The sequence below is a fragment of the Magnolia sinica genome, chromosome 17 (genome assembly GCF_029962835.1).
Source record: "Magnolia sinica isolate HGM2019 chromosome 17, MsV1, whole genome shotgun sequence".
NCBI classification, from domain to species: domain Eukaryota; kingdom Viridiplantae; phylum Streptophyta; class Magnoliopsida; order Magnoliales; family Magnoliaceae; genus Magnolia; species Magnolia sinica.
The window spans coordinates 24,990,088-25,003,130 of NC_080589.1; the positions used below are offsets into that span (position 1 = coordinate 24,990,088).

At 42.1% G+C, this 13,043-nt stretch overlaps 1 protein-coding gene across 4 annotated transcripts in view; it reads right to left on the reverse strand.

Annotated features, from left to right (window-relative positions):
* Nucleotides 1–10,049: 10,049 nt before the first annotated feature.
* Nucleotides 10,050–13,043, reverse strand: part of LOC131231798 (piezo-type mechanosensitive ion channel homolog) — a 194,863-nt gene continuing 191,869 nt past the window's right edge. For all 4 annotated transcript variants that reach the window (XM_058228106.1, XM_058228104.1, XM_058228105.1 and 1 more), the window contains 3 exons: nucleotides 11,827–11,965; nucleotides 11,471–11,615; nucleotides 10,050–10,567 (listed from right to left, as the gene is read on the reverse strand). In XM_058228106.1, coding sequence (XP_058084089.1) covers nucleotides 10,432–10,567; nucleotides 11,471–11,615; nucleotides 11,827–11,965 — 420 coding nt within the window. In that variant the 3' untranslated portion in view covers nucleotides 10,050–10,431. The remainder of the gene's footprint in view (nucleotides 10,568–11,470; nucleotides 11,616–11,826; nucleotides 11,966–13,043) is intronic.

A 13,043-nucleotide genomic window follows, 5' to 3' on the forward strand; every position in this document is an offset into this window, starting at 1 on the left:
CCAGCTTAGTTCGAAGGTACTGTTTTATAACCTTGTTGATGGCTTCGACTTGTCTGTTCGCTTGTGGATGATGCGAGGATGAGTAAACGTTCCTGATTCCTAGGTTTTGGCACATTTCCTGATACTGCATGTTGTCGAACTGTTTTCCGTTGTCGGAGACAATAGTCTGAGGTATCCCAAATCGATAGATGATGTTTTTTCAAACAAAATCCATGATTTTTTACCCAGTTATCCTGGCTAGGGGCTCGGCCTCGGCCCACTTGGTGAAATAATCGACGGCGACGATGACAAACTTAGTCTGTCCTTTCCTTAGAGGGAATGGTCCGATGATATCGATTCCCCATTGGACGAAAGGCCAAGGTCCGGCCATTGGCGTTAGCTCTTCAGGTGGCTATCGAGGGATAGTGGCAAATCTCTGGCATTTATCGCAACCCTGAACGAGTTTTCAAGCGTCTTGCTGGATGGTTGGCTAATAATACCCTTGCCGAATGAATTTGTGAGCTAGGGATCGACTACCTGAGTGATCACCGCAAATGCCTTCATGAATTTCACGCAGAACATAGTCGGCTTCACTCGGTTTCAGGCATTGCAGGAGGGGTGCGTAGTACCCTTTCTTGCATAGTACATCATCAAGCACGGTATAGCGGGCCACACGAATATTCAGTCGTCGTGCCTCTGCTCGATCTTCAGGGAGTTCGCCGGTTTCTAAGTATTTAACGATTGGGTTGACCCAAGATGGTTCAGAATCGATGGGGAGCAAGGTGGAAGATTTGGTTCCCCCAACACTTGGCTTGGCCACAAATTTGATAGGAACGGACCTGGGGATATCATCTTTGTCAGCTGAGGCAAGCTTTACTAGGAGGTTAGCTTTAGCATTCTCGGCCCTTGGGATCCAGGTAACAGAATATTGGTGGAACCCGACGATCATCTCTCTGGCCTTTACGAGATAAGCTTTTAGCCTTTCCTTCCTAGCTTGATATATGTCAGCTATTTGATTGATGACTAGTTGGGAGTCGCTATACACATTTAGATGAGTGGCCCCTAAACTGGCCGCTAGGCGGAGTCCTGGGAGTAGAGCTTCATATTTGGCTATATTGTTAGAAGCCCGAAATTCAAGTCTCAAGGCATACTGAATGGCCGTGTGATCAGGAGTTTTCAGGACTACCCCTGCCCCGCTTGCCTTAGAGTTGGATGAGCCATCGACGTAGAGAGACCAAAAGAGTTGGGCGGGAGGGGTGCGATCGAACGATTTTGCTGAGTCAGTGATAGAAATTTTGGATTGCACTGTGACTTTGACGATAAAGTCTGCCACAACTTGTCCCTTAATTGTAGTCCGGGGCTTATAATGAATGTTGAATTCATTAAGCTCGATCGGCCATTTTGTAAGTTGCCCAAAGGACTCTGGTTTTTGTAATATCTGGCGTAAAGGCTGGTCGGTCATGATAATGATTGAGTGAGCCTAGAAATATGGCCGTAAACGTCGGGATGATATAACCAGCGCTAAGACCACTTTTTCCAGTGTTGGATATCTCATTTTTGTTAGGACGAGAGCCTTGCTGATATAATAGATGGGGAGTTGCTTGCCTTCGTGCTTACGAATCAAGGCCGAGCTTACTGCTGCATCAGATACTGCTAAATAAATCAGTAATGGCTCGCCTGGCTCGGGCTTGGAGAGCAATGGTGGCAATTCCAAGTATTCTTTGATTTGCTGGAGGGCGCCTTCGCATTCTTCTGTCCAGTCAACAATTTGATGACCCTTCAACTGTTTGAGGAAGGGGAGACACCTATCGGTAGCTTTGGACACGAAGCGATTTAGGGCTGCTATCTTTCCGATCAATTGTTGAACATCTTTGATTATCTTAGGGGACTCCATATTGAGTAGAGCTTTGATCTTTTTCAGGTTAGCTTTAATCCCCCATTGGTTGACTAAGAATTCGAGGAACTTACCTGAGCTGACACCGAATGCACATTTGCTCGGGTTAAGCTTTATCTTATACCTTCGTAAGATGAGGAACATTTCCTCCAGATCGATTATATGGTTGGTTGCTTTAATGCTTTTGACGAGCATGTCATCGATGTAGACTTCCATTGTTCATACAATGAGTCAGGCGAACATTTTGTTTACTAATCTTTGATAGGTTGCTCCAGCGTTTTTCAATCCAAATGGCATTACTCGGTAACAATAAAGACCTTTGTCAGTGACAAAGGTGGTTTTTGATTTATCAGATTGCTGCATTACAATTTGATTATAACCTGAATAAGCGTCCATGAAGCTGAGTAATTCGTGCTCCGCAGTACTATCAACTAGCTGATCAATCTGAGGAAGGGGAAAACTATCTTTGGGGCAGGCTTTATTTAAGTCAGTATAATGTATACAGACTCACCACTTCCCATTAGCCTTTTTAATCAACACAACGTTGGCTACCCATTCAGGGTAATGTACTTCTTCAATGAAGTTGGCTTTGAGGAGTTTTCCAACCTCTACCTCAATTACAGTGTATCTCTTAGGACCGAGGGCACACCGTTTCTAATGGATCGGCTTGTAAGCTAGGTCGATATTGAGTCGGTGAGTCATGACTGAAGGGTTAATACCCAGCATGTCTTCATGAGTCCACGCGAAGACGTTGGCATACTAGTGCAGCAGGGCTATCGGCTTTTCTTTTAACGGCATAATCAAGGATGATCCAATCTGAACAGTCTTCCAAAGGTCTGACTCATTCAAAGGTACTTAGATGAGCTCTTCCACGGGTTGGTCGCGACTGAGAGATTCGTCGCGTAGATCCAGGGTTTCGATCGTCGTGACCTCTGCGGGTACTCGTAGGGTGGTAGCATTACATCGTCTAGCGTCGTGTTGGTCTCCTTTCACCACCTTGATGCCATTTTTGGTTGGAAACTTCATGGACAGCTGGTAGGTCGAGATAATGGCCCGGAGAAGACAAAGGGAAGGTTGACCAAGTATAGCATTATAAACTGAAGACTGATCAATTACTAAAAAGTCAATCATCACGGTGGCTTAACTCGGCGCCTCCCCAACAGTCAGTGAGAGGCAAATTGCTCCTTCGGGAAGAATTTGTCCGCCTAAGAATTTGACCAACGGATTCCTTACGGGCCTCAGATCCGATCGTTCGGCGCCCATCTTGTCGACTGCTTGTGTAAACAGAACATTCGCAGATGAACCCGTGTCGATAAGAACTCTGAAGACCCGGCAGTTTGCGATAGTAACAGTGACGACTAAAGCGTCGTCATGCGGGTGATGAATGCCCTTCACGTCTTCTTTGGTGAATGCTACACTGTATTTTTCAAGCTTTCTTTCCTTTGGAGGCCGAGCCGGAACCATGATTTCGGACTCAGGCCGACCAATATTTCTCGCATGTTTTTTCCGAGTGTTACTTGAATCATCTTCGCTCAAATGACCATCGATAATAGTGTGAATATCCTCAGTGGGCCGGTTCTCGTTTGGGCGTTCTTCCGTGGTTCTAGCTCCAGAGTCGATGTGCTCGCCGAGATGGCCCTCTCGGATGAGTCTCTCAATCTCCCGCTTCAGATTATAGTAGTCATTAGTGTTATATCCATGATCACGATGGAAATGGAAGTATTTTTTCTTATTCCATTGGTTCGGATTACTCCGGAGTTTATCTGGCCAGTTAATGAATCTTTCGCCTTTGATCTCCATCAATACCTGCTCTTGCGGCTTGTTGAGCGGACTGTATGTCGAAAATTTGTGATCAGGCCGTTTTCCCGACCTACGTTCGTCGTGAGACCGATCGTCTTTTCACTTTTTACCACTAGCCAAGTTAACTTCCTTTTTTTGCTGGCTCTTTGGCTATGGTTTTTGCGTTTTGAGCGGCCTCGCGTAGAATTCGAGTTTCCACGGCATCGTCATATTTATCCGACCGAGCCATGAATTCAGCCAGAGTAGCAAGTGGGTTCTTGTCCAAAGATGTAAGAAACGGCCTGTCTCTGACACCTTGCATGATGGAATTGAGAGCTGTTTCGTCTGAGTGCTTCCGAACTTGGAGCGACTCAAAATTGAAGCGCTTGATATAATCCTCGAGTAACTCTCCCTCTTTTTGAATTATATTTTTCAGGTGCGCAGATGATTTCAATTTCTTCTTCCCACCAATAAAATTGGTGAGGAAAGCGTCGTTGAGCTTGGTAAACGAGCTAATCAACTTTGGTTTCAACTGTTTGAACAAAACCCGAGCTATGTCAGCGAAAGTGAGAGAAAAGGTCCGACACATCACGGCGTCTGAGGCAACATGCAATTCTATATAAGTCCGAAAGGACTCAATGTGCTCGGTTGGATCGATTTTGCCAGTGAAGGGCAGGATCTGAGGAAGGCGAAATCGCTCCAATAACCGAGCTTGCATATTTCCTCCGTGAACGGGGACACCTTTGTCTTAGGTCCTGTTTGATTGGCGTAGCGGTTTTGCTTCATATCTACAATTTCCTCTCACATTTCTTTTCGCAGGTCCTGCATCTCAGCCTTCCAGGGCTCATCGCTATCAGCTGTACCCTTAACGGGGGGTCTGTTGCGCCTTCTCCGATCTATTTCGTGTCGTAGATCGGTGGTGGGCAGCAGAGCGGTCATGGAGATATGGGATGGCACCGGTTCAACTGGAACCTAGTGTTGGCTTTGCAGAGGGACACTTCGGGGTGCAACGGGCTGAGGATCGACGAATTGGCGCTGGGTATTAACCCGACCATCGTCTCGCTGGGGCAGCTGGACTTGCTGATGGTGAATTTGTTCCAACATCTGTTTCATGTAATTCATGTCGGTCCTAAGATTTTGGACCTCTTTATCCAATTGTCCATTACCTCGATTTTGTTGTGTGTGCCTGGTCGAAACGGAGGTTGCCTGTCGTACCGCAGAACCTTGTCGATTATCAGGTTGGTTTGGGGCGCTTAAGCTCCATTTGTACTAGGCGGGCCTTCGGTCACCGGTGGTCTGGTGACAGGGACCTCACTAGGTTCATTCTGGACGGTTCTCCTTGTTCTTGCCATTAGAGAGTGCTCAGTACTTGGAGAAAACAACTTTTCGTATCGAATTCCCACAGATGGTGCGAAACTGTTGATGCTGTTTTCGGCTCGCCCCCTCAGTGACCTTGGAACCTGCACAAGGAGGAAGGAAAAGGTGACCTTGGTTTTGCCAGGGAACCCTCCGATGCTTAAGTCAGAATCCGGGTCTTTGTTGAAAGGTTTTTAAGGCGAGAGTTTTTTGCATACCTTTTACCATGAAGGTAGTTGTATTTATAATAGCGTTGTACCCCGTAGGGCTTCCGTATTAGAGTAAATCCCGTAAGGGTAAATCTCAATCTTTGGGGATCCGTAATCCCTGATACCTCTAGATCCTCGAAGATCTTAATCTTTTCTTCTGAAAATCTTGGGTAGAGATCCAGAGTTTTACTAGGTAACTTCCGGATATGGAGCGATATAGCTCGGCCGATACTTATCTCTCCAATACTGTCGTGCCGAGATAAGTTCTACGGCTGACTCTCTGCCTACTTTATTGGCCTACTCAATCGTTGAGTCGGATTAGAGCTTGGGCGGCTCTAGGGCCAACTGATCTTAAGTTGTCGGTTTAGGCTTTCCTCTGTGAGGCTTTCGTTTAGGCCTTGAGGCGCACTTCCTCCCTTAGAGGTTTCGCTTAGTAGCTTAGGACGTTCAGGCTGCGGCCGGGTCAAGGACCTCACGGTCCAACTACGTCTCTCCATCCAGCGTTCTTATGGACTTTGGGCCTTATCCGGACTCGGCATCCGATGAGTCCGAGCCATTGCTTCACTACTTTTCCGATCCTCTGGCAGACTCAAGGACTTGTTATATTTTCCCCCCAACACCCTTCATATGTAAAATACCCATTTACATCTGATATGTAATTATGTGTTGTCCCTTGAGCACTTTATGTTTCTCTCATGTTAATATATGTGTGTTAGTGCAAGTTAATATGTCTATTAGTCTTTTGGACTAATACTTGTTTACCTAAAACTTCTCTCTCTCTCTCTCTCTAAAGGTCAATTTCTCCACTTTAGTAGTTCATTTTGATTTAAGTTATTTGATTATATTAAGTGGAAAACTTGTTGGTTTAGGGACCATTTTAAGTGAGGTCTTAAAGTTTACAATTAGAATGCATGGATGGCCTGGATGATATCAAGGTTTCTATTTCATTTATAGAAAATATACACACATCTCCTTGGATGGGTGTTCTATGAAGAATTGCATTATGTCAGGCAATAAGTCTCCCAATCAGTGGCGAAGATCCCTTGCTACTGATATCCATGGTAATGTCCAATAAACACAGCCGATTCTTGTACACATTTATGGCGTGTGCAGATTTTCAATGTTTGTGTTGGCTTTGTGAATTCTTCTTTGGTGGCAACTCCTATCTATCAAGGCCCTATCCTTGATAACTAAACAAGACTTCATATCACTTCTCACCATCTTTAACCTTAATTAATGTTTTGATCCTTTCAAGTTATTTCTGGTCTTTGTTGCACATGGCCCAATCATCTCATTCTATATTTCATTTTATTTATTATTGGGACTAATCCTAGGTTACTTGATTGACCTCATTCTTGACTCTATGTTTCCCAATCTTCCAACACATCCAACTCAACGTCCACATCTCTGCAACATCTAAACCTCTGCTCATGTTTGCTTCTAACCACATAACCTCGATTAACCTCATAATATATATATATATATATATATATATATATATATATATATATATATATATATATATATATATATATATATATATAGGGAAAAGGTACTATGCGCTCGACCTCACGATAAGCTCCCGTGAGGTCGAGTTGTGTGGGCCCCACCGTGATGCGTGTCGACCATCAACACCGTGCATTTGATGGGTACCCTCTAAATTATAGGATATCCCAAAAATCAGCCGTATACGGAACTCAGGGGGGCCATACCATCTAAAATCATGTGAAGACACCATTAAAACATATAAAAGCACTTGGTGGGTCTCACTTGAGTTTTGAATGCTGCTGAAACTTGGTCTGAACCCTCATCCAAGTGGGACACACATAATGGATGGGCTGGATTTGCAAACCACATCTCGGTGGGCCCAAAAAATGATTATGAATGTTTTAATGGTGCACGGCCCCTCCCCACTTCTGTATGTGGTGTGGCCCACAAAAGTCATGGATTGACTTGATTTTTGAGACTTAAGCCCACGATAGAATGGTGCATCTGACTGATGGGGTAGATGTTCGAAACGCATCACGGTGGGACCCACACAGCTTAAACCATGAAACCCTCCAAGAAAATATATTACCAAGGGTCCCCCATATATATATATATATATATATATATATATATATAGAGAGAGAGAGAGAGAGAGAGAGAGAGAGAGAGAGAGAGAGAGAGAGAGAGAGAGAGTCATGCTCCCCTGCGCACCTACGCACGTGCGCACCTTTGCACACGTGTCATGGGTGTCTAATCTGAACGGTCCATGTGATGCGGAATCCCATGAAACCCCTTATGACAAATTTTCACCCTGATCTAAATTTCTGGTGGGCCATAGCAAAGAGAAATGCAAATCAAGTGAGGAAACTGTTTTCATTTTTCATGGCCCATCAAAGTTTTAGATCAAAGTAAAACTTGGTCCTGAGGGGTTTCATGAGGTGTTGCTTCACATGAACGGTTTAGATTTTGGATCCACATCACGTATGATGGGTTCTCAAAAAAATTTGTATGTAATACGTACGAACTGGTTCGCAGGTGAGCGTTTCCATATATATATATATATATATATATATATATATATATATATATATATATGGAAATGGTACTATGAGGTCAACCTCATGGGAACTTCCCATGAGATCGAGTTGTGTGGGCCCCACTGTGATGCGTCGATCATCTACCCCATCAGTCAGATGCACCATTCCATGGTGGGCCGCAGGCTTAAAAATCAAGTCGATCCAGGACTTGGGTGGGTCATACCACATGCAACAGTTGAAAGGAGTTACCCTGTCATTAAAACATCCATAATCATTTATTAGGCGCACCGAGATGTGGTTCACAAATCCAGCCCATCCATTGTGTGTGTCCCACTTGGATGAGGGGTCAGATCAAGTTTCAGCCGCATCCAAAACTTGGGTGGGCCCCACCAAGTGCTTTTATATGTTTTAGGCATGCTTTCACATGGTTTTAGATGGTATGTCCCACCTGAGTTTTGTATACGACGGATTTTTGGGATATCCCATAACCTAAAGGGGACCCAGCAAATGCACGGTGTTGATGTTCAACACACATCACAGTGGGGCCCACACAACTCGACCTCATGGAAAGTTGCCATGAGGTCGACCCCATAGTACCATTTCCCATAATATAAAATCTTCACTTTGAGGAATTTCATGGCCATCAATTCCAACTAAAGCCTCACTTGTATAACCATTCTTACTAAAGTAACATTCCAAATACTTTTGTCTTGGTTCTGCTAATTTTTATGCCTCCATGCTCGAGAGCCTTCCTAAAAAATCTTCAATTCAGCATTTGGCCCCTCTATAATATTATCAACCAACATCGTATATCAACAAACAAAATAAACCCCAAATGGCCCTATTCTGTGCACTAGGAGTGAATTCATCCATAACAAGTTTCTAAAAGGCAGCGACTTAATGCAGCAGGACATTCCGACTCTTTATCTGATGTGGGATATCCTACAAGGATCCCTTCCCTCCTCTCATCACTAAGCAAGCAACCTCCCAAGCTAGATTTGTAAGACCTCTACAGATTCTTCCCCTTAACCCTATATTTTTTTTCCATTTCTTGTCCAAGTAAAGAAGTCAGGATTGTCTTTAGCTGCTATTGTATGCTCTTATGTCAAGAATTTGGGATTGGGTTTTATCAGTTGATTGAAACCATGCATTTGGATCCAAATTGCAACCATATTACGTCCAAGTTGGACTCAAAAGGAATGCAATTGGAATGATGTTACTTCTGACATTTATTTTGATTAAGCTGAGCATTCACAATTCAATTCACCTATGCATGTCTTGCATGCTTTAAAGATTCATTCACTACTAATCCTTTTGTTCTCACTGCAAAGCCTCTCTTAATTGCATAAGCTTACTCAATGCCACATGTGGGCCGTCAATTGATTCCCATGTAATTAAGGGAAAATATCATTCCATCCGCATTCATTGAGAATGTATTTGAATATACAAGCGAATTATATTGCAAACATTCAATTTAATGAAAACAAATGAAAAAGACAAGGAAAAAAAAGAAAGGTAGTTCTCTGTTATTCAAAATGAGAAAGCAATCCTTGAATTCCAATTCTGATATTTTCAAGGCCTTACTTGCAATTCTGATTTTTCTGAGTCCAACTTGGAAGTAATTGAGATTTGGGTGTGAGCCCTGCAAACATGTTTGCAAGAGGAAGAACAGTTTAGCTATTTTACTCGTCATTGGACTAGTAATTGCAATTCACTTTGTTAGCACATCCAAACACACCCTAATTCAGAGGCCAATGTATGGAGATTCTAGATTCTCTTTTAGCCGGAAAAAAATCCACACGATTGTTTTCAAGTTATACTCTACATTAGCTTGTATTAGTAGAATAGTTACTGACAAAGAAAAGAGGAATTATATGAACTAGACAAAGAAAGGAGGAATTACATGAACTTAAGTTTTGTAGTAACCTTGATTCCTTATTCTGTACAAAGTGGGGAACATTGTTGGTGATCCTAATCAAGAATTCTTTTCTTAAGAAACAACATTTCCTGGTTGCCCCAACAATGGTAAATGATGTTCATATATAAGTAATCCATGTCGTTCAGCTGGTGGGCCACAAAATGGGATGCCCTATATATCTTCTCTATCAATTGATTGCAGCCATCCTATTGATGGTTTGCAATGGAAACATAGAAGAAAAGGGCACATATTTAAAGTGTAAATTGTCAAACACTCGCACCCATCCAAGGGGGGGAATTTTCAGTGTATTTTCAACCCATTATATCAATGGTTTGAATCATCAAGCAGTGGGTCCCAAATACACTATTTGTCGAGTCAAGCTAATTGCATAAACAACAAGAAAACCAACATTTCAAATTAATATCAAAATTTACACATGACAAGCAGTTGAATTGGCATGCCAGCCCAAAACTAATAGGACCCATCTATGAATATACATGTAAGGCTTGCATTAACTGCTTCTATACATCTAACTGATCTAATATTGAAATGGGAGCCTTGAGAGGGAGAAAAGCAAACATATGTAGGACTACAAATCATCCATGAATTAACTCACGTACGCTCCCCCTGTTTTTTGACTAATTTCTGGCCACCCCCTAACATCATGTGGCAATCTTGTTCGATTACCATGTTACGGTTAGATTGCAGTTAGCTTAGAAGCCCACGAGCATCTTCCTGAAGTTGGTGACAGGAGCTCATCTGCAGTAGGATTTAGTCAGGTTTGGTGTACTCGAGAAGCATGTGCGGTGACCTATAAATTTTCACCAGTGTCCAGTAAAGGACTTCTTCAACTTCTAGCTCGCCCTCTGCTCTTGCAGCATATATGTCTTCACAGATTGCAATTAGCCTACACCAAGGCAGAACTGATTTAGCTCATGCTAAGAAGTGGAGATAGTTGTAGCACTTTTAACGGTCATCTTCAAAATAAATAAATAAATATAGGTGTTTGGTGACATAAAAGAGCCACACGATCATCTGTTTGGGAGCCGGGAAAGTCTACATATTCTTGTTTCCAATTTGTTTGGACATGCCATATTCAACAGGCACGGGTTGTTATGTATTCAATGACTTAGCATGTTATATTATTAAAATTTTTTTATAGTATTATTAGGTAGGGGTTTTTAATGCAAAATTCCCAAGTAATTCCATCTTTACCAAATAGTGCCTCAACTAATTATTATTTCAAGGTAGTGCTTTTGTAGGGATGAAATGAACAGAATGCCCTCTTTATTTATTTATTTTTCCTTTAAAATGGGGTAAAGTTGAGAATTGTCAGGTCCACATGGTGCGTATATGACATCCAACCCACCCAACAAATGCAACCCAACGTGATGATCATAAGAACTGAAATTCTAGAAGATCCAATCATAAGGTGAACCCCACCATAAAAAACAATGTACACTACGCCAAAACATCCAAATTTGTGTGCAACCCATTTGATGATTTGATTGGCCAGATTTTTTGGTTTGTCTAATCATCATGGTGGGGTTCATATGTTGAATAGGTTGGATGTCATAAACATACCGTGTGTGCCTCACAATTCTCGACTTTATCACTTTTTAAAGAAAAAAATAACCAGGGTCATTTTGGTTATTTCTAACCTCAAAAAGCACATGCTGGCAATTTTGATGAGCAAAGGCAAATTAAAACTAGAGAGGAGTTTTGCAGTAAAAATCCCTATTATTTACTACTTTTTAATTATTTTAACATAAATATTTAGATAGGGCCGAGCAATCTGAAGTTGCGTTACCTGTCGCAAGAAGGAAGATTTTCAAAGGGTATTCTCATCCTCAGGTCAGAACACTGAATTCTGATAAATCGGCCGACTGCTAGCACAAAAGTTATGTAAATGCCCCAAATACTGAACTTGCTAAGAGTCTCACCAAGTATGCCCTCTGGAAAAGATAGTTAAGTATTAAATGAGAACCCACACACACACACACACACACACACACACACACACACACAAAAAAAAGAAAAAAGAAAAAGAAAAAAAAAAAGAGAGGAAAAACCAAAATACTTTTCTACCAATCTCTTTTTCAAGACATGCAAAAAACTACATAGCATTAGCAAGCTGGAACAATTTCAATGCTGATAAGAACGTACGTGGTGTTTCCTCAGACACAATGATAGCCATTGGTCCTGTCAACCCCTCACAGCCAGCCACTGATGCATTGATATCATGGAAAGACCACCACGGTGGATTCCCACGATTCAACAGAAGATCTCCGCTGACCATAGGTCCCTGTATACTAGTAATAATTAGTCTAGAACAAGTAGCGACAAGAAGAACCACCAAAGTAAGCTCATTTAATAATCAGGAAAAATATGGATATATGGCACCATTGTCTGAGCAGTTAATAGGGTCCCAAGCCTCAGCAAACATGTAATGATCATAGGCCATTGATTGAAAAATTAGGATCTTCAGGAGAACCACAAATCATACCTGGCAAGTTCCCAGGGAGGAATTTCATGGGCTATTTTCAAAATTCAAAATTTTCTTGGGTTGGTGGTTTGATTTAAATATCGGTTACAATATGGCCATATTGGATGTGTTGTAACAATATCAGCCACCCCCATTACGTGAAATGGGGGTGAACCAGTCCACTTAAAAATGGGCCATATCGGCACCGATATAGGGCCATTATTTCTGATATGATCATAAAGACCACATTTTGAACCTTTTTTTTTTTTCAAAATTTCTCTCGCTTTTCCACTTTATACATTTCAACCATGAAGGGAGCTTACTTAGTTTTAGATTGCATCTAGGCCTATTTTGAGGATCAAAAGACAAGATCTGGGATTTGAATCAAAGCAGAAATGGACAATTTTGGGGAATATAGGAAGAAGGGATAAACCATCACTCTTTTTTTTTTTTTTTTTTTTTGTTCTTTCATCATCCTTTTGTTGCATTTTTATGTAATTGGCCCTGCTTGTGCTAACAATGGGCCATGCCTGAGCTTGGAAAAAATCAATATTTTGATTAGGCCTGGCCTGACTAGTTCAAAATCTGGGCATAAACCAACCCTATGCTCATCCATTGCCAGGCCTCGGCCCTAATCCACCACAGCATACGTGATTTTGGTTCGATTAGGACCTATTTTTTGTTACTTTTTATTTTTTTAAACTTTCAGCAGGTCAAGCTGACAAGCAACATTCTTATCAAAGAATGGTCTGCTACACCATTGAATGCATGTTAAGGGCGTGTTTGGGGCATGGCATTGGGAAGGATTAGGTGGGATGGGATTCAAAAAACATAATTATTACCCATGGCAGGGATTGTCCCCTCTTGCCATGGGATAAGCTTAATTCCATGCTTTGTT